A 22,638-nucleotide genomic window follows, 5' to 3' on the forward strand; every position below is an offset into this window, starting at 1 on the left:
ATTCCCAGGCTGCCCTGGGATACCACTACATGGGTCATAAGCAGCCTATATAGGAACATGTGTTATCTGATCTACGTCTCTCAATTTATAGTATTCAAAGAAGGTGGATGATCGTTTTGGGGGATATGTGGCCTGCACTCTACTGGTCTTCTGTTTCATCTCCTTCATTCAGATTGTCATCTTTCCACAGTAAGTGACATGACACCCCCCCCCTTCCACCTACACACACACAGATGTATGCCACTTTGACTATTCCTGCATTCCCTCTTGCAGTACACCAGTCATGCTGGGAATCTACATCAGTATCTTCATCATCCTTGCCAACATCCTCTTCATCTGTGCCATATACTCTTGCATAAAGGTAAGAGACTCAATTATACAGACACGTTATATAGACACATTTTATATACCTCCACATTCACAAATACAGCGTGAATACTGCACTCTGACGTGCTCCACCCATTTGACTGTCTTTTAGCTTTTTCCAGCTGCCATGCAGACAGTGTCAAAGAAGATTGTCCAGTCCCGCACCAAGAGCACACTTGTCGGGGTGTTCACTATCATCCTTGTCTTCATCTCTGCCTTTGTCAACATGGTAAGATTGTACATACTAGATTACGATCATAAGAACACACACACACACACACACAATAATTCATTCACACACCCACACACTGAGTAACTTCTCTGTGTTCTCCCCTGGGGCTGTAGTTTGCCTGTGACACAGAAAGCTTGGCGGAGTGCGTTGCCCGGAAGCTAAACACCTCTGTTGCCATGGTGACGCCCTGTCTAATCCACAGCTTGAACGTGTCTGTGGATGGGGGTCTGGAGATGTGCCCTAGCGATGGCCCCTCCTGCCCCTTCCCAGAGGTAGGCGTGTGCCCCTGAACTAACGCCTACCACCGGGCTGCACGGTCAACACTCACATATCTCAGCTCATTCATCCAAAACTGATGAGCTGGAGGAACATGAATCTATCATGAAGCCGGCTGCTGTGTTTCTCTGTGTGTGTTTCAGTATTTCAGCTACAGTGTGCTGCTGACGCTGCTGGCCTGCTCAGTGTTCCTGCAGATCAGCAGCATTGGCAAGCTGGCCCTCATGCTACTGATCCAGCTCACCTTCCTGCTGCTGGTGGAGTGGCCACAAGTGGCGCTGTTCGACAACGCCGACCTCTTTGTCACCTCCAATGCCATGTGAGTACCGCCCTCTGGGAGACACTTCATCACCTACATGTCTTACGCTTGATTACCAAGGATCATGGTCAAATCTTTGCAATTTCCTTTCTAGTGATTTAAGTGAAGCTACTCAGCGGTAAGAATCCTGAATCATCTCAGCTTTCGATTGGAGTTCATTCTTTCCTTTGTTGAATATACAGCATGTTTCCTAATGTGTGTGTGCTAACCATGTTACTATTCTCAGGTCCAGTTTCAATGAAACTACAGACCAGTGGTAAGTTATTCCAGGATATAACAAGAACATTTGATTTATTATTCAATTTTCTTTCCTCTCTGACGTCATTTCCGTTTCTCTGTAGCCCATTCAGTGAGACCAAAGTGTCCCTGAGGGTCATGACCCCAGTGATCCTAACAGTGTTTGTGCTGGCGCTGTACCTGCACGCCCAGCAGGTGGAGTCCACAGCACGCCTCGATTTCCTCTGGAAACTACAGGTACCCGTAGCTAGGAGGCGCCACACACCATGCACTCCACGACCGTCTAACTCTTCTCTGTACGACTCCCCCACCGCAGGGTCCACACAAAAGCGACTCAAAACGCTAAATACATCATCTAGTAGGGTGTGCCGGCTGTCATAATGAGGTCACAGTCGTGTTAATGTTCTCTATGTTCTGGCCCTCAGGCCACTGAGGAGAAGGAGGAGATGGAGGAGCTGCAGGCCTACAACCGGCGCCTCCTTCACAACATCCTGCCCAAGGACGTGGCCGCCCACTTCCTGGCGCGCGAACGCCGCAACGACGAGCTGTACTACCAGTCGTGCGAGTGCGTGGCCGTCATGTTCGCCTCCATCAGCAACTTCTCTGAGTTCTACGTGGAGCTGGAGGCCAACAACGAGGGGGTGGAGTGTCTCCGGCTGCTTAACGAGATCATTGCTGACTTTGACGAGGTGAGCGAGACAGGGAGGATACAGGGGAGAGTGTAGCAGGCTCTGTAAGATCAGGCTCTTTGTCATTTTAGAACATTTAGTATATTTGCAGGCTGTTATGTGTTCATACATAGCTGTCTTAACCTCATATATTAACTCTGGCCTGTGTGTTTCTTTTTTTAGATCATCAGCGAGGAGAAGTTCCGTCAGCTGGAGAAGATCAAGACCATCGGCTCCACCTACATGGCCGCCTCCGGCCTCAACGACTCCACCTACGACCGCGAAGGCCGTTCCCACATCCTGGCCCTGGCTGACTACGCCATGCGCCTCAGGGAGCAGATGAAGTACATCAACGAGCACTCATTCAACAACTTCCAGATGAAGATAGGTGAGGGGAGAAGCCTACAGAATAAGTGCTCTTCTAAACTGTCTATCGTCAAATTGTTGGTAAAAGTGAAGGCAAGCTGTTTTATGTCTCTTTTGTTCCCAGGTCTGAACATTGGGCCAGTGGTTGCTGGGGTAATTGGTGCTCGGAAACCACAGTATGATATCTGGGGGAATACAGTCAACGTGGCTAGTCGTATGGACAGCACAGGAGTCCCCGATCGCATTCAGGTGTGGACTTTTTGAATCAATTTGTACTGTTGGCGCCTTATTTTTTTTGTCCAAAAAACAAGGTTCTGTATGACTCAGTTATGCAGTTACCTGGCAACCCTCTTGATAACAAATTATATATTTGTGACTGTTCTCAGGTGACCACAGACCTACACCAGGTGCTTGAAGATAAAGGGTACATACTTGAGTGTCGTGGAGTTGTGAAGGTCAAAGGTAAAGGGGAAATGACAACCTACTTCCTGAATGAAGGACCACCCAACAGTTAGCAGCCATGGCCACTGGAGCTGGGAAGATTCCCACTGCAAGGACAGCACCACTGAGGGAGGACTCACATCGCAAACCAATGGCTAACAACTAACAATGCCATCTCAAGAAAACTGAGCAAAGAAGAAAAGACTTTGAGACTCCACGACTTCAGAAGGAAAATGTTCTTGCTGAGAAGGAAAGGGATGTGTGACACAGCCGGGTCTTGGCCCACATACAGTACACATTAAAGGACAAGTGATTTTCTCTTGTCGAGCCTCTCTCTCAGGCTACTTGAAAGATGCAAAGTCTGTTTATTTAAAACAAAGCCTTTAGCCTGTGTCAAAAGAAGATAAACGCTGTACAAAAGGCTACTTTTTTGACCTATTTTGTGTGATTTTTTCAGTCGTTTTTATTTCATGAGTATTATGAAGCAGGTACTCATGTTTTATTTCTGGATTACTTATTTATTTTGAAATAGATGTTTTGTGCAAAAAGTCCTTTATAAAAAAGTGTGAATACATACTTGCACAAATATCCAGTTTATTACACGTTTATAAGTGTGTATGTACATGCATATTTGTGTGTGTATGAATATGTGTTTAAATTGAGAAGGAAAATATTGACCAAAGACCAAAGTATTTACTAAAAACTAGGCAAGACATGTTTGTTAGGTTCTCACAAAAGTCTGCAAAGTTCAGTGACCACCAACTCAATCTGTTACACGGCAGACAGTACCCTTCTTTCAGTGCTGTCAGCAGAGTTGCAGAGTTTGAACAAAATACGTCAAATTACTTTTTCAGTCATCTGGCACAGTACAGTATATTGTCAACAGCTTCTCCAGGATTATTCTCTGTCTCTTTCATTTTTGAAGAGAAGATTAGAAGTCTTTATTCAGCTCAGCTCTCAGGGGACAGGATATAGCATTTGCACCCTGGATTTGACCCCGCCCACCATAAGAGGCAGGAAATACAGTAGCTTCTTTGACTATGATAATTTATTTTGAATTGCTCCGCCCCTTTCTAAAAAAAATTGGGGGGCAAACCGAAATGAGGGACTCTGAACCAGGAGAAGGTTTCCGGTACCACCTATCTAGGGAAGCCGTGACAATGAAAACAGTGGTACCAGACCAACTCACAGGTCTGAATCGCTAGAGAATCTTTTCTAAAGAAAGAATGATATATATAGATATATGTATATATATATGTACAGTATATACATATATACATAACATATATACATATTTAAATATATGTAAAGATAGATGGAGAGATAATGACTGAATACTGTGCTTTGTAATTTTGAAGGGGCATAACTATTTTCACTGTGAGGTTTATATGATACGACAAACTGCTTTCTTGCCAAACCTAACTGCTCTAAAGCATGTCTGATTGTGGTATCCTGTTTTCATTTATGTTTGTTTGTTTTAACGTTGGGTATTTTGTATGACCTCTGTATCCATCATTTGTATATTCTTATAGTTGTTATTATTATTCTGATTCTGGTTAATTAATATGCTGATTATAATGATTCCATTCCAATGATAAGGAACAAAGACCAGCACGCTTTCATGTAAAATGCCAGACCTAAGCTCAAGCTCATTGGTACCAACTGATCAACTGCAGCCAAGCCCTCTTCTGTCTCCTTGCCATTAAGTGACCAGTTAACACATGCAGTATACAGATTACCCACAGTACCGTTTACCCAGAACACACAGCTGCAGTATTACACATCTCAGTCAGGTAGGTGTTGATGCCTTCCTTTTCAGGGTTCACACCTATCCTGAGATACCGAGCATTGATACCTCTACGGTAGTCTCCTACTATGAGAACTGGACTGGAAAGAATACAATCATGAAATGCCTGATTGTTCTGTATTCCATTCAGTGCTTAAAGGGGACTGGAAAAAAAATCCCTGCTTTATGATTTGATTGCCTTAATAGAACAAATCACACAGCAGGAAAAGGAGCAATGCCTGATCCTCTGATCAGCCAGACAGTAAGAAAGACATGAAGGAGAGAAGGTGGTTTGTGAAATCAGTTCAAACCTTCTCCCACCACCTGTCAACATCCCCAGTCAGAAGCAACTTGTCATCCAGTACCCTGGTTGACAGTGGCAACTTACAGTTGATCATGTTTGTACCAAAGCCAGCTCATGCAGCCTTGTGCTATTGGGAACGCCAGGGAACAGTCATGGGTGATGGTCAGAGATATGACCAATGAAGAGCAATTCACATAGTTAAACAAAATCTTAGAATGAACATGTTTTTTCATGACAATGTGCATTGTATTGATTCTATTTCCTGTTCTGTCTTTGGAGTTGGGTAGATGGCTGACTCTAGGGGTGTTTCTGGGAACAGAGGAGAGTTGTTCTAGAACTACAGAAAGTGTTCTGCTCAGGCCAGATGAATCCTATCCTATTATTTTTATTTGTTTGTATTTTACCTGTTGAAAGATTTTAAAAGGGGACTGTTGAAGTATATGAAAAGTTGAGGACTATGACAAAGAGAAACATGACATTTCCCCTTGAAAAATAAAAGATCAATGGCTGTTTGATTGTATTTTTGTGGTAATATTAGTTGGTTTAGTATTAATATCTGATTAATAACATGTATTATGGATTATTAACACAGCAATACTAGTCAATAGCAATCTGTTGCCATGTAGGTAGCCGGTATCATGCTGAATCATTGTCACGGTGTCCTTTTTGTTTGTTTTTCATGTACACTGTAAAGCTGATACTGTTGCGGTGCAGGTCCAGACGTCTGGTTACAGCTGAATCCTCTAAATCTTTTAAACCTTTCAGTGAGATTGGTGTGTGTGCTGAATGGCTCACTCAATAACCCTGTAACAGGTGACAGCCTACCTGCCTGGAGCTGTTTTGTCATATATTATTACATTTACACAGGGATATCTTGGTCTCATTCAAGTGTATTATAAGTTACATTTCATCTTATCACACAAATTGCATTAAGCAAAGTTTCGTTTTTATTCTCTTAACATTCATATAGACCACTTACAACAGTAACTCTTCTAGTATTTGCAGCCTATTGGTGCAGTGTCTGAAATAAGATGGAGATCAGTCTTTATAGAGTGAACTTAAACACACACAACACCACACACCTGTTTAAGCTCTACAGGCCTTTCAGTCTTACTGCCAAGAAAGTATTGGAACTATCATCGGGTTGATGGGTCACAAAGTTAGTATTACCATTTCATATCTCTACAGGCAGCCAACAGCATAGTTGGAAAATAATTGAGTTACATATACAGTAAGTACAATATACTGAATATTTTTTTTGATATGGTAAAACATAATAATAAAACCTGAGTATTTCTTATAACTTTTTAGTTTAATTATCAGAAACAAATGATTGCATCTGCTTATGTGTATGAGTGTGTGTTTGTGTGCATATGTGTGTTAGTATAAGCTGAACTCCCGGTCCGTCATTGACATCTCTTTCACAAACCTGAGAGAGAAACATGTTTAAGTTAGAGCTGGACACCAGTGTTTACTGATAAATGAATGGCATTATATAAAAATTGCCCTACTTGGTCATCTCGCTGTTCTTTCGAGGGAATCGTTTAACATGTGCCCAGGATTCCTGCATCCTTCCTTGGCCATCGTTAGAGTTCCACCACCCATATTGCTGGTTGTCTGTCACTGGCACTGAGTACAACTGGTTTGGGGCTAGTGAAGAGAGACTCAAGCTGATCACTATGCCCTCTACTGATCCTGGGGAGCTTGATTTCCAACCAGTATATACGTATGTAGTTTATAACATTAAAATGCAGCTTGGTCTTACATCTTGGTGTCTGTATGCGCCTAAGCATCTCTCTGTATCGCTCCTGGCTTCCACGATGAATGTCTTGGCTATAGGGAGAAGGCTGATTGTAGATGGTGCATATATCAGTGCATTTATAGGATTCCCTCTGGATTTGAGTTGGGGGCGGTCCTACTTGTTTTGCCCAGACCCTTGAATCAACCTCATCATCTATTGAGAGAGAATACAGCAACAGCACTATTACAGTAGTCAGCTACAGTCAAATTAGTTAGTAAGGGTCTTATAACGATACTGTATCGTTGGCAGCACAAATAACATATATGGAAATGTTACTGGAAAAATAGCTTCGCTAACCTTACTTACCGTAGTCATATTATAGTTATCTGTAACTAAGCTAGAAAACTAGCTAGAACAGTACTAGTGCTAGCTACTGCACAGCACTGTTGTACAGTATGATTAGCTAGCTACTGTACTAGTACTGTCAATAGTACTGTGCAGCGCTCACTCACCATGGGAAGCAGTCGTTCTAGGATTCACTAACATCTTATGCCTAATGGGATTTTGATACCCCAAATTTGTTATTCCAAAGAAAGCCATTATTTTCTGAAACTGCCGAAAGCTGTCAAGGCCAGGGATACACTTGAGAAAGCAAGCAAGCCCTCTAGCACTACTGTAGCTAGTTAGAGCTAGCCAAATAAATCACAACTAATGTTTTAGATGAAACCATGGTAACAAGCACCGCCCCATCCTTTCTGTGAAAAAGTGGTGCTCAAATCCGGGGATTTAAAAAATGTATTGCTAGTCTAAACCTGGGGGGTTATTATCTCGAATAATTTTAAATGTATATACAATGTTATTTTCTCTATATAGGAGAACTAAAGAGAGGCAATTTACATACTTAGGCGAAAGTTTCAACGAAGGCAACAAACATAAAAAACATTTCTGTTGAGCTACAGTTTCTTTTCATTTTGCACCCTCCATAAGTAATACGGTTAAAGACCGAGGTTGGTTTCATATTCGACATTCGACATTCGTCTCACATTAGGAAGACGCTCCTTTACAGCGTCGCGTTAGGGACCGGATGAAAACTAAACCGTACAATTTAGAAAATGTATGTGTTTCATTCTATTTCTATGGTCTCAAACTGTCACCAAAGTATTCTAACAATAGGTCTGCTTCCACACCCTTTACCTTTTCAATAACGTTTTTAACAAAATAGAAATACATCGCTAATCTCAGAAAATAGCAGGCAATCCTTGATAAGATTGATAACTTTTTCATAATTGTGATAAAAAATCTCAAATTTACACCAGATTATTTGTAATAATGTCTAGCCTACTTCCACATACTTTAGTTTTTCAATAACGTTTTCAAAACAATGCTATAAAATTGCTAATCTATGAAAATCTCATGAAATCCTCGATAAAATTAATAACTTTTTCACAATTGTGATAAAAATCTCAAACATACACCAGATTATTCTAATAATCTCTGGCCTACTTCCACACCCTTTACTTTTTAAATTACGTTTTCAAAACAATGTATGTAGGCAGTTGGCTGGAGTACATTTTTTGAAAATGTCAGGAATTAGATGATATAGCTGCAATTATTAGTAGGCTAATTATTACATTATTACCAATCCTGATTGGTAAGGGTTTACGATTTACAACAGAGTCTCTTTACATGGCTCGTGTTTATGCAGTGTGTAACCACGCCCTTCTTTGGGTTCGGTCACATATAAGCCTCTCTGGTTGGTTTTCACAAGCCTCAGAAAACGTGACGTAGTTTGAGCCGACAGTGATGGGAAGTCGAGCGAGTGCTGGTGAGTTCCTTGCTAAACCAATACAATTACAGAATTGTGCCATGTCATTTTAACAGGGAAGAAGCAAATTGTTTTCAAGAGATGCGATAGTTACAGATTAAGTTTTCCTATCACTTATTGACTATCACTCATTTCCCTCTGAATTTTTTTGTTTCCCGAGAACGTCTGATGTAAGTAGCTCGAGGTGAATGATGTTAAATAAAGAAGATATTTGATAGTTGACTACTACAGTTAAAGCCACCCACTGTAAGCTGTAAATGCTAGCCTAACTTGCTAACTAATTGGTTGGCAACATGGATTTGCTGCATGCAGGTCATGTTGTCATTTGATAGCTTGGTTATGGTTCTAGCGCAAATTATTGATACCTATAGCTTCTTAAAGTAGTTAATTTAGGGTATCTACTGTGAGTTTTTAGGTCAATTTTAGACGTTTTGAAAGTACCAAGGACAGAGACTACATCAGACACCACGTAAGGGATCGGTAACTGCAATGCATTATAGCTAGCCAAGGCTGTGGTTAGCCGAATGTGTCCTGCAGTATGTCAGTTCCAGCGCGCGGTTTAGCCTTTTAAATAGGGGATTGGGTTGAGGATTTTACTAATAACATTATAGGAGTGCGTGTTGTGTGTACGTGCCTATTTTTGTGACTGCAAATGTCCATCTAATAGAAGTGCACGTGTGGCGTCTGTCAAACTTCTCACTTCATTGTGTTGGGTTGTTTATTCCCTGGGGCATCTCGTGTGGTTGCTGTCTGATTCTTTGCATGTTCCAAGAGAGACCCGTGATTGTTGTACAACAAAAAACCGGTATGAATACTGTAAAAAGTAAATTCTTGCTGTGAGTGATGTAACTGTCTTGTGTTAGTAATATGTTAGTTATAAATAGGCCTACAGATCGTCATATTATAGTTAGATGTGTTATTTTACTGGTGTGAAAGAGGCTGCAATAATCGTGTAATTCGTTTCGATAACGTGATTATGACTGAGCCTTACATTTTTACCTAAGGTAGCCAGCTCTCTTGGACAAACCTTAACAAAGTAGCTTCAACAAAGAACCAGTGTTTGAAATATACCAAAAATGTTACGCAAATGATTACATAAAAAACGCTTCCTTAAAACGTAACCGATGTGTGTACATAATGTGCCACAATAGATATGTCAAAACTTTTAAAGACAGTGTAATTGACACAGGTAGGCTTTGTCATATTTGGCACTGGAGTATGTAAGTCTAGAGACTTGTGTGTCTTGTTCCCCAGGGTTTTTCTTGGGAGTGGCAAATACATTTCCTTATTGTTAGAGCCAGTGCAGTGGGGTTGAAGTTGCTAGTTTGCATAAGAAGGTGTTTTTATTTTTGGGAAAGCATGAAGTAAATTGATAAGTCAAAGGGTATGGATTTTGGGGTGTGCTAAAAAACGAGTAAAAAAATGTTTAGCGGTTAATAAATGGTTGAATGCTCAGTCATGCAAATGTTGATGCTCTAGGTATTACAATTGTAACCAACAGCGTGCCTTCTCCCCTTCTCCTAGAGAACATGAGTGCCTTTCCCCTTTCTCGCTCGGAGGTGTTTGGGGAGCTGAGGAAAGAGCTGCATGAGGATGAGGAGTTCCGGCAGTCTGATGCTCACATCTTCATCATCATGGGAGCATCGGTAAGACAGGGAAAGGGAGGATGACTTGATAGTCACACTATTCAAGTTCATTATATACTTTCTAAAACATTGTAATTCTTTTGAGAGTATGTAATTGAAATTTTGACTCAGTCAGGTCAGTAGTTTTAAAGAAGTGAGGAACTACCCCATATTAGTTAACAGGTTAAGTGGTTGAGTCTTATGAAATAGTGGAAGTAATGAAACGCAGTAAATGCACAATAATTTAGGAGAGCAGCCTCAACAATCTTAGCTGTAGCCTTTTAGGTACTGGGATTATATGTTCTTTCTTATCTTTATTTTTTATGCACAGTCATTTAACCGAGTCATTGTGGCTATTTCTGTGCATGAGTGAACTGTACACACTGTATGATAAGTCCTGATTGGAAAATAATTGTTTGAAGAGGAAGGATTTTGCACTTTTGAGGCAGTTTCAGGAAATGTGGAAACTGTGTTGAGACACTAAACACCAAGCTTGTGAAACTATGCAACATTGAGACAGAGACGTCAAGGTCCTTGGAGTTGGTTAGCCAATTATGGTGACCACATACTGTTGGACAATCATAATGAGGACAGCTTGTAGATTGGCCAGTCATATTGAAGGTTTTAGTTGTAACACAGTAAATGTGATTTCTCACAGCATGGAGAAATGCCAAGTCCACTGTGCTGAGCCACGTCATTCTGAAGTAGCGTTTATTTAGTCATTTCCTTCTTCAAAAGGATTTAGAACCTATCCCTCCTCACATGTTTTTTCTTCTATTGGCCTTACACAAACCTTCCCTGTGAGCTGACAAACTTATGATCTACCTTCTCACTGTATTGTTCTTGAGTGAAAAGAGTGGAGTAAGAGCTGAATAGTGCTAAGTCACTGTCTGTCAGCATTTCCCTTTCAGTACAGAGGAAAGTGAGAGGGAAAGGCATGATCATACACCCTGTGCTTGGTGTGTCCATGTCATTTTAAGGGAGAGAAACGATTTGCTAAGATACAAAAGGTATTGGCCTGTACGCAATGCTGTGGTTCTTGGCTGTAACCTACACTTTCTTTGACTCTGTGGATTCCAGCTGAACACCACCTCAAACATTACATTTATATGTATTCATTTAGCAGACGCTTTTATCCAAAGCGACTTCCAAGAGAGAGCTTTACAAAAGTGCATAGGTCACTGATCATAACAACAAGATAGCCCCCAAACATTGCGGGTAGCCAAAACATGAAGCATACATTGTGAAAAACCAAATAAGTGCCAAAGGCCAGCAAGAGCAAGTAGTTAAACAAGTTACAATTAAACAACATGAACCTCAAAGTGCAAGAGTGTACTTGAAGAAAAGCAAGCAACAATAATATATTTCACAGTACAATAATTTAAAATCAGTTCCAACTAACAAACCAGAGCAACAAGTCTCTCTATAAGAGTAATTTGTGATCCTGGAGGAAACTAACATCCGGTCCAGCAAATCATTCCTAAGTACCGTTGTACTCCCGGAACAAGTGCGTCTTGAGCCTTTTCTTGAAGGTGGGGAGACAGTCAGTGTCTCTGATGGAGGTAGGGAGTTGATTCCACCACTGGGGGGCCAGACAGGAGAAGAGCTTGAGTTGGGATCGGGCACTCTTGAGTGGTGGGACCACCAGACGGTTGTCAGAAGGGGATCGTAGGTGGTGGGTGAGGGTGTAAGGCTGGAGGAGAGACTTGATGGAGTCGGGTGCAGTCCCATTCACCGCTCGGAAGGTCAGTACCAGAGTCTTGAATCTGATACGGGTCGTGATGGGTAGCCAGTGGAGGGAGATGAAGAGCGGGGTAACATGGGAGCGTCTGGGTAGATTGAAGACCAGGTGGGCCGCTGCGTTCTGAATCCTCTGAAGAGGGTGGGTTGTGTATGCTGGGAGTTGCAGTAGTCCAACATGAACTGACACATTCGTTTCACCAGTGGGCTTGAATACATATTGGCTAATACATTTGCTTTGGCACACTGTACCAGAAAGGAATTTCTGGTGAGAGCTGTAGCCTTTATTGTCTTACTATACGAAATTACTGTTCTGCAAACAACCTGGGCCCTAAATGGAAGCCATATTTTATTTTATCAGCACAAAAGTGTACAGTACCATGAACAAAAAACAAGGTGTACAGAGATTTGTCACGTTCCTGTTTGAGAGGCAGTGTCACCATCATCCATCATGCATGTCATGCAGTGGGGCCACCCTCTGACCTCAATGATTCACTAAAGGTGATCATTACCTAATTGTGGAAGCTAAATGATTGTTCAGTAACTTTTATGATTCACTGGTACAGAAGGCAACGTCATCTGGGTGAGAGAATTACACATTAGCTTCCTAATTGCCCAGGGTTCACATTTACATGAGATATACCTAATCATATCATTTATTACAAATGGCTTTCACTGGAATATGCTGCAGTGTGGGAGTGTGGTGGCAGATAAAACAAAGTTTGATGATAACATACCGGATCACCTCAGATTTATAACTTCCTTCTCACTGACTGTATGACTATGCAGTACTGCAGAGTAAACTGACATTCTACGGCGGCTCTTGTACCGAGCAAGTTTAATGCCAGCAACAATCATTTTTACAAGAAGACAATATTTAACAAGAAAATTATCTGAATGATGTCATCTGATGTAATTATACTTCACTGTTACACTCTGCCTCCAGTACTGTATAGACATGGGGCTGTTACACTCTGCCTCCAGTACTGTATAGACATGGGGCTGTTACACTCTGCCTCCAGTACTGTATAGACATGGGGCTGTTACACTCTGCCTCCAGTACTGTATAGACATGGGGCTGTTACACTCTTTCTCCAGTACTGTATAGACATGGGGCTGTTACACTCTGCCTCTAGTACTGTATAGACATGGGGCTGTTACACTCTGCCTCCAGTACTGTATAGACATGGGGCTGTTACACTCTGCCTCCAGTACTGTATAGACATGGGGCTGTTACACTCTGCCTCCAGTACTGTATAGACATGGGGCTGTTACACTCTGCCTCTAGTACTGTATAGACATGGGGCTGTTACACTCTGCCTCCAGTACTGTATAGACATGGGGCTGTTACACTCTGCCTCCAGTACTGTAGAGACATGGGGCTGTTACACTCTGCCTCCAGTACTGTATAGACATGGGGCTTTTACACTCTGCCTCCAGTACTGTATAGACATGGGGCTGTTACACTCTGCCTCTCGTACTGTATAGACATGGGGCTTTTACACTCTGCCTCCAGTACTGTATAGACATGGGGCTGTTACACTCTGCCTCTCGTACTGTATAGACATGGGGCTGTTACACTCTGCCCCCAACTTCTGGTGTGTCTCTGTGGACAGGGAGCTGTGCCAGGATTACACTTGTGCTGGGTAACAGCTAACAAGGCCAAAGCCGCCTACACAGCACCATGCAGGCTTGTTTACCTGACCACTACAAAATTGAAAACTGAATTAATTCTACAAACAGCGTAGCCCTATACCGTATGTTTTCAGTGGCTGTTTTATGGTAACATGTTGTTATTTGTATCTTTTTTAGGGGGATCTAGCCAAGAAGAAAATCTATCCAACTCTATGGTGAGAATGTGAAGCTGGAGCAATGTTTAATCCTTCATGTAGCAAAATAAATGTTCAGAATGGGGAAAATGGCAAACAATAAGGAGTCATTTTTCTGTCCGCTCCTTCTCTGTGCTCCCAGGTGGCTGTTCAGAGATGGCCTCCTCCCTGAACAGACTTTCTTTGTTGGTTTTGCTCGCTCTGAACTGACAGTGGATTCCATTAAGACCGCCTGCTTGCCCTACCTAAAGGTAACGTGTTCACCCTGAACAGAGGAGTGAAGAGCATACAGCACAGGGCGGTATCCTTCATCTGTCTTCTCCTCTCCGCGTCCCAGGTGGCAGACACTGAGGTGGAGCGTCTGGCCGCGTTCTTCAGCCGTAACTCCTACGTGAGTGGGAAGTACGCAGACGAGAGCTCCTTCGCCACTCTTCACACCCACCTGCTGTCTCTGCCGGGGGGAGCGGACGCCAACCGCCTCTTCTACCTGGCCCTGCCGCCCAGCGTCTACCACGACGTCAGCCAGAACATCAGACAACACTGCATGAGTGTCAAGTCAGTATGGCCCTCAAGGGACCTCCGTCTCAGCCAGGGATTTTCTCTGCCTGCCTTGTTTGTCTATCCCTGCTCTGCCTGAATGTCTGTGATTAGATCATAAACGTAATGCTGTCATGAGGACAATGTCGGGAGGCTTGGTGAACTGCAATCTGATAAATGGTTTTATGTGTAACTGGTGAGGGAGTCTGCCACTTCCTAGCTCCTGGTTGTGATGAGTAAAGGGCTGGTCAAGCAGTGTTGTTTACATTGTTAATCTGCCTGTGCTTTGTGTGATGTGTAGAGGCTGGAACAGGGTGATTGTGGAGAAGCCATTTGGGCGAGACCTGCAGAGCTCTGAGGAGCTGTCCACCCACCTCTCCTCCCTCTTCACTGAGGACCAGATCTACCGGATAGACCACTACCTGGGCAAGGAGATGGTGCAGAACCTCATGGTCCTCAGGTGCACTTACTACAGATCTTCCTTTCTCCCAGCTTGTTCTGGCACAGTTCTTGATTGACCTAAGATAAGACTCAACATTGTGAATACTCCCTGTCACCAACAGCTGAGTCTCTTTCCTAATGTCTGTGTCAGTCAGGCTAATGCCACTTGCATTGTGGTGTGATGGTTTTTCCAGGTTTGGAAATCGGATATTTGGGCCAATCTGGAACAGGGACAATATTGCCTGTGTAGTCCTCACCTTTAAAGAACCCTTTGGAACTCAAGGCCGGGGCGGCTACTTTGATGACTTTGGCATCATCCGGTGAGGATACAAACAGATTTAGACTAACAAATCAGTTAAGCTTACTTTGGAAGATAAGCAGTACAGTAGCTTTTGATGTATGTACTACATATTCTGATAGCTGTAACCATTAATTATTTTGTGAAAAAAAATAAAATAATATATATATATATATATATACACACACACTGTGGATTTGTCTGTGGGAAAGAAATGGTGCAAGTTTGGGAATCTGTTAGCCTCATCTCACTGTTCCTTTTTCTTTGTACCTGTGCCTCCGTTTCTCCTCTTGGGTCACTGCACAGTGATGTCATGCAGAACCACTTGCTCCAGATGCTCTGTTTGGTTGCCATGGAAAAACCAGCCTCTACAAGCTCTGATGATGTCAGGGATGAAAAGGTGCCAAAACATCACTCATTGAGCCGAAACGCCTCAAATTAAGACGTTCAGTCATCTATTATTTGCATTATATACGATGGAAATGGGTTACCACTATCTTGTAAAAAATCTAATTTCCTTGCCTACGTACGCCCTCTGCAGGTTAAGGTGCTTAAATGTATAGCCCCACCAACAATGTCTGATGTGGTTTTGGGCCAGTATGCCGGCGACCCAGAGGGGGAAGGGGATGCTAAGCTGGGTTACCTTGACGATCCCACTGTCCCCAAAGGCTCCACTCAGGCCACTTTTGCCACAGTTGTGCTCTACGTACATAATGAGCGCTGGGATGGTGAGAGAGGCTTCTGTCCGTCTCATTTGAATCATCAGCAATATATAGCATGGCTTTTTAACTTTATTTCCTTTTTACATCCTAGCTATTCTTTAGATCCCATTGACGTTCTTGCTCTGTTCTATCCCTTTGGCAGGTGTTCCGTTCGTCCTGCGCTGTGGGAAGGCGTTAAACGAGAGGAAGGCAGAGGTCCGGCTGCAGTTCACTGACGTGCCAGGGGACATCTTTGGGGCTCAGTGTCGTAGGAATGAGCTGGTGATGCGTGTTCAGCCAAACGAAGCTGTCTATGCCAAGATGATGAGTAAGAAACCAGGAGTGTACTTCCACCCTGAGGAGACTGAGCTGGACCTGACCTACAAAAGCAGATACAAGGTGAGATGCTGGCTTTATACTTTTTCACATGGCTAGCCTGCTTCAGATAATCACACTGTATTTTTCTCTCCTCAGGATGTCAAGCTGCCAGATGCTTATGAAAGACTTATTTTGGATGTCTTCTGTGGGAGCCAGATGCACTTTGTTCGCAGGTGTGTATCTGTCCACATCTCCCATCTCTGCATATCCTAAGCCTTACACCTGCCATAAACTTTGTCCCCAAGTGCTAGTGTGTGCTAACATGATTGTGCATTATAGTGTTCTCCACTAGATGGTGCCACATGTCGTTTTTTTCTCTCATGGATCCAGATGAATGTTTTGAGATAGTCATGACTTATACTGCTTATGTGTTTTCTCAGTGATGAGCTGAGGGAAGCTTGGAGGATCTTTACACCTCTCCTTCATCACATAGACAAAGAGAAGACTCCCCCAATTGCCTATAGATATGGAAGGTAATAATTCATTTCTAAATTTGCCTGCCTTCTCTAAACATTTTCATATCCTTTGTCACTTTTCTGTGTAAATGTCTACTTTGTCAGTTTGTAATCATTGAATGCATTTATTTTGTCTCAAGTCGTGGCCCGGTTGAAGCAGATGAACTCTCCAAGAGGGTTGGATTCCGGTATGAAGGAACATACAAATGGGTCAACCCTCACAGACTGTGAACTAGGATAAAAGAGGGATGTGAAAAGTGTCATGTTCTAATTCTCTTGAATGTCTTTGAGTCAGGGGGTGTTACAACTATGTTGACGTTAGGAAAGAGACTTGGAAATGTATGGAAAGGAAGCTGTTTTGAAGTATAGGAACATTGCCAAAGTCTCAGGTACTTCAGTAATCATTTGTGCAGTGGCCTGTCTGGAGACAGTTTCACATGCTTTCACAGATTTGTTTTATTAGTGACTGAAAACATCCTAGTACGTCAGTCCAACATTATGAACTCATTGATTAAGAATCATCCGTACCACTAATTTCGAGTTTTGTTTTGGGTCCATGCGACAGCCAGTTGGGACCAAACCTGAAGTGATAGGGAACAAAATACAATTCCACACAGGACCTTTTGTAATGTACATTCAATATAGTTGGAATGGTGTGGCATCAGGGCTTACCCGTCTGGAGTGGAAAACAGAAGTTATTTAACCAGTGGGGAACAAAATGGGAACAGGAGCAATACTGTACATTCTCACATGTACCCGTTATGAGCTTGGCTACCAAACATTTTAAAACATGGAGAACAAAAGCAGTAACCTGCCAATGGCAGTTTTTGACAGGTCACAGCTACAAGAATTACATGACTGTAATACTCAGTGCACTGAAGGCATTTCCTATCATTTTGCTTCTGCTGTTTTGAAATAAGAAAATCTTGATAACAATTATGCTTACTGTTGGAAGTCTGACAACAGGGTTGCTGAATACATTTGGTGGTAATCTTTTGCACTCAGTTTCTTTTCCAATCACCTAGTGCAGCATTGAATTATAACAGGCTTTAGTGTGCTTTAACATAAGAATACATCTTTTTCTGAAAGATTCCTTTTGAGTTACATTCCTTTTGTTTACATTTGTCTTGAATCCAGGCTTATTTAAGTTACCATGTCTACCACAGGGTCACCAGAGGATACCATCTTAAAATGACATTGTGTACTGAACAAATATTCTCCTGTAAAATTGCAATTTCCAAAACCTGCAATAAAAGTCTTATTTTGACCATTCATCACTGAAAAATATATTGAGTTCACAGCTCTAAAACTTTAAAACGTGATGTGTAAGATGAAATTTAAGTTTTGCTGTTTTTTTTTTTTTACATCTGAGTTCATTATGTGTAATAAAACTTAGCTTTTACTTGCTTCTCAAATATTTGCCATTTATTTGTAAAGTTCCAAGTTCTTTGGCATGATATTATGATCAGAACTTTAATGACAAAGCTTTTATCTTTTTTGACCACTACAGCAGGGCTTGATCTTTTATACAGTTGCAAACCTCTCCGCCAAAGAATCACCCTTTGTCCCAGAGTTCCTCCTTAAGCATTTCACATGCTATTTGTCTAGTCCCGCCTACCCAGCTAAGGTAGTAGCTAAAGCTGTAGCAACTGTAGTCTTGGAATGTCTATAGTTAGAAAGCAAAGAGATTATGACTTGAAAAACAGCCTTGTAAACTGCTGGTCTTCATTATCTCCTTTGTCTCACTGCTAGTCAGCTCCATGTTGCTTCTGTTCCATGGGGCTGATGCATTGACAGCTTGAAATGGCAACGGTTCAAGCACGCATTACGATGCTGGGATGCAACAGTAATAGCTTGCTGTATCTGTACACCTAGACCATGCTACCTTAAAGTAGGATTGGCTACCTTCCTGATCATATGGGGACATAGTAAGCAGACCATTGAAGAGGACAGGCACTTGATGTCAGAGTTAATCATTTACTGCAAAGGCAATGTTACTTTTCACAAACTTTTACATACAAGCCACGGGTTATAGTGTTCACAGAAGGAATTTAAGAGGAGGTATTTGGTTTCACAAACCATAAAACTGCCAATATTTTTTTAGCAATGTGACAGTTTAAGGCACTTGCATTGTCAACAGTTGCTATGCTAATTTATAAATGCTTACAGTACAAGCCAAGACATCTCCCACTCAGAATTAAGATACTTATAACAGCAAATACTAGACAAATCAGATAAAAGCGACTAACTAGTTTAAAGTAATTGCCATTAGATACAGAGAGGACATATTCCTTGGACGGTAAGAAAAACAATGTGCGTGTTCAGCCTAAGAGTTGTTTTTTAAAATTCAGATTTGAAAAAGAATTATAAAGGAAGTGGTATTTCACACCACTACTCTAATGCAGTCTTATAGCAACTTACTGTTCCATCAAACCATTACAAGGGAGTCTACTTACTGCATCAGAGCCGTGATGTGAGTAGCTTTATCAGTCTGTTTAAAAAAAGGATGATCCTCCATTTTAAAGGCACTTAGTCATTTACATATGTTCTGGGTGGTTCTGCAAGCAGCTGATGAACTCTGTGACAGGTCGCCCTTGGAAGCATATCTGGTACACAGCATTGAACAGGGGGAACCTGGAAATAGAAACAAGAGGAGGGGGGCTTAATTTGTCTTATGTGTTTCCCAAACCCCTGGCAGCAAACCAAATTGAAACAGGTTTGTTACAAAAAATTATTTTATAAAAAGTGTGGCTTTTCTGTGTTGTGGTTCCATTCTCTAAACAGTTTCTGTGGTTTGAGTCGATATTTTTCAGCGGGGAGGACCATGATGAATTTCATACTCAATAGCCATTTAAGGTGTGTCTGCTGTTTAATGCATTTACTGACTTCATCCTCAGTTAAACACCCATTTTTGCTCTTAAAACTGTACTTACTCATCAACCAGGTTTTTGTTCTTTAGGATGAGATGGACTTCTGCTGCTGTTGCTGGTCCCTGGAGCTTCTGCCCGTTTAACATCTCCTTCTCCAGCTCTTCAATTGACTGAAGGAAACAAACAAACAAACAAACGCCTTACTATTACCAGCCTCTAAAAACCACACTCAATTATTCAAATCCCTGGTGTCACCACCTCCTTAGATACTCACCTTTCCCGTCTTTGCAAACGCTTCAGCCACCTTGCGGTTGCGACCTCCATAGCAGGTTGTGATGAGGTCAGCGACTCCACAGCTCTCCAGAAAGGTTGCTGAGGAAACAGGCCCAGCGGTGCAGAATATGCGAGCAAAGGCGATCATCTCCATCAGGCCTAACCGGATCACTGCTGCCTTAGTGTTGTCCCCGAAGCCCAGACCGTCACAGAAGCCTGCACCCACGGCCACAATGTTCTGACAACCCAAGACAGGAAGTCAATAGACCGACAGTAAAGGTAACAATAACTTCCATCAACTAGTGCTCACTGCCTACCTTCAGGGCTCCACAGATCTCCACCACATCAGACTCCTCCACCACTGTGACCCGGAAGTTTTTGGTCTGCAAGAGCTCTTTCAACAAAGCCCCATTGTTCTTATTCTTACATCCTGGAGAGAGAGAAGTAGAGACAAAAAGGATACTCAATTACAAATATTAACATCTTTGAAATATCCTACACTTTGTTGTCAAGTATGATGTCATTAGAAATCATTTTATGGGCTAAGATCGGTAACCTTTGGATACAAACACGTCCTGTGTTCTATCACACCATGAAAAAGACAACTACTGTAGGTAATAATTGATCAAAGCATGATGTAATAGCAATGACTAACCAATTGTGGTCTCACAGAACTTCTCGTCTGCGACCTCGTTGGCTATGTTGGCACCCATCAGCACACTCATAGCGATCCCTAGTTTGTCTTGGATCACTTCAGAGATGAGCTTCAGTCCATCAGGCCCCTCGTCTACACCCTAAACAAGAACACACAAAACAATAGCTGTGATTTAAAACATAATATGAACAGCTGGTTAAACATGTATTACACAATATGTAGATTCAAGTCAGTTCTGTGATTATTGACAATATGTGAACTAAATAGGACAGTGTTTTGTAAAAGAACTAATCAAAGTATAATCATATTAACTGGCACAAGTGTTTGCTTTAATCTGAGCCTAAACTGAAAGAAAACAACATGACGCAAAATGGTGGTATTTGGCTCAGTGGGTACAGCATTGTGAAATGACTGGACAAGGTCACTTGATCCAGGCTCCAAGGAGAAGAAAGCTATGCTCAGAAAAACCTTGATGAGGGAAATCCCCAGTGCATCACTCTTGATCTTGCCCTTCATGGTGTCACACACTCGCCCTATGAACTGGTGAGGGATGACAAACACCAGGATGTCTGCTTCGTTGCTGGCATCCACCAGGTCAGGAACAGCCAACTGGACAGGGAGGAGGACACAGTCAGGGGTCGGCTCTGGGCTACCACAATACATCAAACTGATCATTACTGAGTGTGTGTGAGCAGAACTGGGGGTTTACAGAACACATAGGCCTAGATTTCACACAGGCTTTATTAATATAGTCCTGCCTGGTAAACTTCCTCTTACAGATTCTTTCTGGGGGTACTGGGAGTCACATGAACAGCTGACTGTGCAATGCACAGACTAAAAGGACATATTTCCTGATCTGAACATATATACATATAGTCCAGCAGTAAATTGCTGATCCCAATCTGCAACACGTGTCTCACATGAGTAGTTAAAACAATAAGTTAGCTAGTTTTACAACCAAATCTGTGCAATAAGTTGCTTCTCCATACCACATTGGGTGGAAGTTTGCGTCCAGGGAGATACTTGACATTCTCATGGTCACTGTTGATGATCTCAGTCAGTTTCCGTCCATCAATCATCTCCTCAAAAACCCACATCTTCACTGTGTTGTCAAAATTGGGGTTTTGAGAAGCATTTGCACCAATGATCTTGGCAATAGCAGAGCCCCTAGGTGGGGTGGAAAAGTAATACTATCAATATTATCACAATCAAAATCATTCAATTCATCAATTATAATAATAGACCACCCAAGTAAAAACTAAAAATATAGATACTTAACTTGTTTAGAAGCCTTTTGTTTATCAATTGCTGTGAACCTCGGACATAACTATTTGCCAACTCCCCATAATATGTCAAAGCTTCTAAAATGTGCAAATGATGATAACCAACTACTACCAGATTAACTTCTTCAAATAATGTCTGTGGCTTTAAGGAATTTATAATTGCACGCTTTAAATCACCTGTTTAAAGCTGCAAGTGCTGCATAACTGGACGTTAGTCAATGCTAACTAGACAATCCTTGCGCCTTCCAGTTATATGGCTAGCCAGCTACTAAGGCCATAGCCTACAAATAAACCTTTTAGCAAGCGAGGGATACATCTTAATATGAAAGCAACATCTCATTCTGGCACTCCAGGCATATGTGATTTATCAAACTGTCAGTGCCAACAAACACAAATAGCGAGCTACCACTAGCAGGCATCAATATAGCTACATGTGCTGTTCTGTGGAAATGGGCTGCGGGCAGAATTATTAGCTTACTGAATGGCTGGCAAGCTCACTGCCAGCCATTCAGTAAGCTAATAATAATAAAAAGTTCACAATGTAGCTTCAGTACATAACATGACTCGCTAGCTAGCTAGGTGCTACCACCAAGCTAGCCATTTTGCACAGCATGAGCCATGATACCGATATGGACAAAATTATGCTTACCAATTGCCAGAGCCAATAATGCAGATTTTCTTAGGAATTGCCATTGAAATGCTCGGTGATCCAACCTCTCACAGTTTTCGTTACAGTAGTGGTGACAACGTGGAGACAGTGCAATGCGAGCCAGTAAGAAATCTATTATGGACAATACAACTTCATACACAGACAGCGACTTGCACTGTCTAGAGAGCGGGCCGCTTCATTGGTTTGTCACAGGGGAGACACAGCCACGCCCACTTTGGAGACAATTCTTACATTAGTAGGCAAGGAGGGTCAGTCGGCTGAAAGTTACTCGGGCAAATGTTTCCGTGTGAGCGGTCAGTGTCTGAGGAACTTGGTAGACTTC

At 42.1% G+C, this 22,638-nt stretch overlaps 4 protein-coding genes across 8 annotated transcripts in view; 2 read left to right on the top strand and 2 right to left on the bottom strand.

Annotated features, from left to right (window-relative positions):
- Positions 1–5,504, top strand: part of LOC124480455 (adenylate cyclase type 6-like) — a 22,829-nt gene extending 17,325 nt beyond the window's left edge. For both annotated transcript variants that reach the window (XM_047039789.1, XM_047039788.1), the window contains 12 exons: positions 92–189; positions 274–361; positions 479–595; positions 712–870; positions 1,018–1,193; positions 1,288–1,311; positions 1,420–1,449; positions 1,535–1,667; positions 1,856–2,119; positions 2,282–2,486; positions 2,589–2,713; positions 2,851–5,504. In XM_047039789.1, coding sequence (XP_046895745.1) covers positions 92–189; positions 274–361; positions 479–595; positions 712–870; positions 1,018–1,193; positions 1,288–1,311; positions 1,420–1,449; positions 1,535–1,667; positions 1,856–2,119; positions 2,282–2,486; positions 2,589–2,713; positions 2,851–2,979 — 1,548 coding nt within the window. In that variant the 3' untranslated portion in view covers positions 2,980–5,504. The remainder of the gene's footprint in view (positions 1–91; positions 190–273; positions 362–478; positions 596–711; positions 871–1,017; positions 1,194–1,287; positions 1,312–1,419; positions 1,450–1,534; positions 1,668–1,855; positions 2,120–2,281; positions 2,487–2,588; positions 2,714–2,850) is intronic.
- On the bottom strand, positions 4,367–7,431 carry LOC124480456 (testis-expressed protein 49-like). The gene is made up of 4 exons (XM_047039790.1): positions 7,249–7,431; positions 6,761–6,949; positions 6,507–6,645; positions 4,367–6,424 (listed from the first exon to the last, which is right to left on the bottom strand). Exons 1-4 carry the CDS (start codon positions 7,334–7,336, stop codon positions 6,376–6,378), a joined length of 465 nt encoding a protein of 154 aa, XP_046895746.1. The 5' UTR covers positions 7,337–7,431; the 3' UTR covers positions 4,367–6,375.
- A 1,062-nt stretch (positions 7,432–8,493) lies between these two features.
- On the top strand, positions 8,494–17,980 carry g6pd (glucose-6-phosphate dehydrogenase). 4 transcript variants are annotated; one of them, XM_047039882.1, is made up of 13 exons: positions 8,494–8,561; positions 10,086–10,207; positions 13,739–13,776; positions 13,898–14,006; positions 14,093–14,310; positions 14,594–14,752; positions 14,928–15,053; positions 15,338–15,431; positions 15,573–15,759; positions 15,896–16,131; positions 16,207–16,283; positions 16,491–16,583; positions 16,706–17,980. In XM_047039882.1, the coding sequence occupies exons 1-13, from the start codon at positions 8,540–8,542 to the stop codon at positions 16,794–16,796; spliced, it is 1,572 nt and encodes a 523-aa protein (XP_046895838.1). In that variant the 5' UTR covers positions 8,494–8,539; the 3' UTR covers positions 16,797–17,980. The 4 variants fall into 4 exon arrangements, with proteins under 4 accessions (XP_046895838.1, XP_046895839.1, XP_046895837.1 ...); XM_047039883.1 differs by lacking the exon at positions 8,494–8,561 and adding an exon at positions 8,573–8,731; XM_047039881.1 differs by lacking the exon at positions 8,494–8,561 and adding an exon at positions 9,265–9,366.
- A 548-nt stretch (positions 17,981–18,528) lies between these two features.
- Positions 18,529–22,491, bottom strand: LOC124480506 (glycerol-3-phosphate dehydrogenase [NAD(+)], cytoplasmic). The gene is made up of 8 exons (XM_047039886.1): positions 22,296–22,491; positions 21,353–21,530; positions 20,832–20,972; positions 20,364–20,502; positions 20,026–20,138; positions 19,710–19,946; positions 19,499–19,605; positions 18,529–19,199 (listed from the first exon to the last, which is right to left on the bottom strand). The coding sequence occupies exons 1-8, from the start codon at positions 22,337–22,339 to the stop codon at positions 19,103–19,105; spliced, it is 1,056 nt and encodes a 351-aa protein (XP_046895842.1). The 5' UTR covers positions 22,340–22,491; the 3' UTR covers positions 18,529–19,102.
- Positions 22,492–22,638: the final 147 nt, after the last annotated feature.

The sequence above is a fragment of the Hypomesus transpacificus genome, chromosome 18, assembly GCF_021917145.1.
Source record: "Hypomesus transpacificus isolate Combined female chromosome 18, fHypTra1, whole genome shotgun sequence".
In the NCBI taxonomy this organism is placed as follows: Eukaryota; Metazoa; Chordata; class Actinopteri; order Osmeriformes; family Osmeridae; genus Hypomesus; species Hypomesus transpacificus.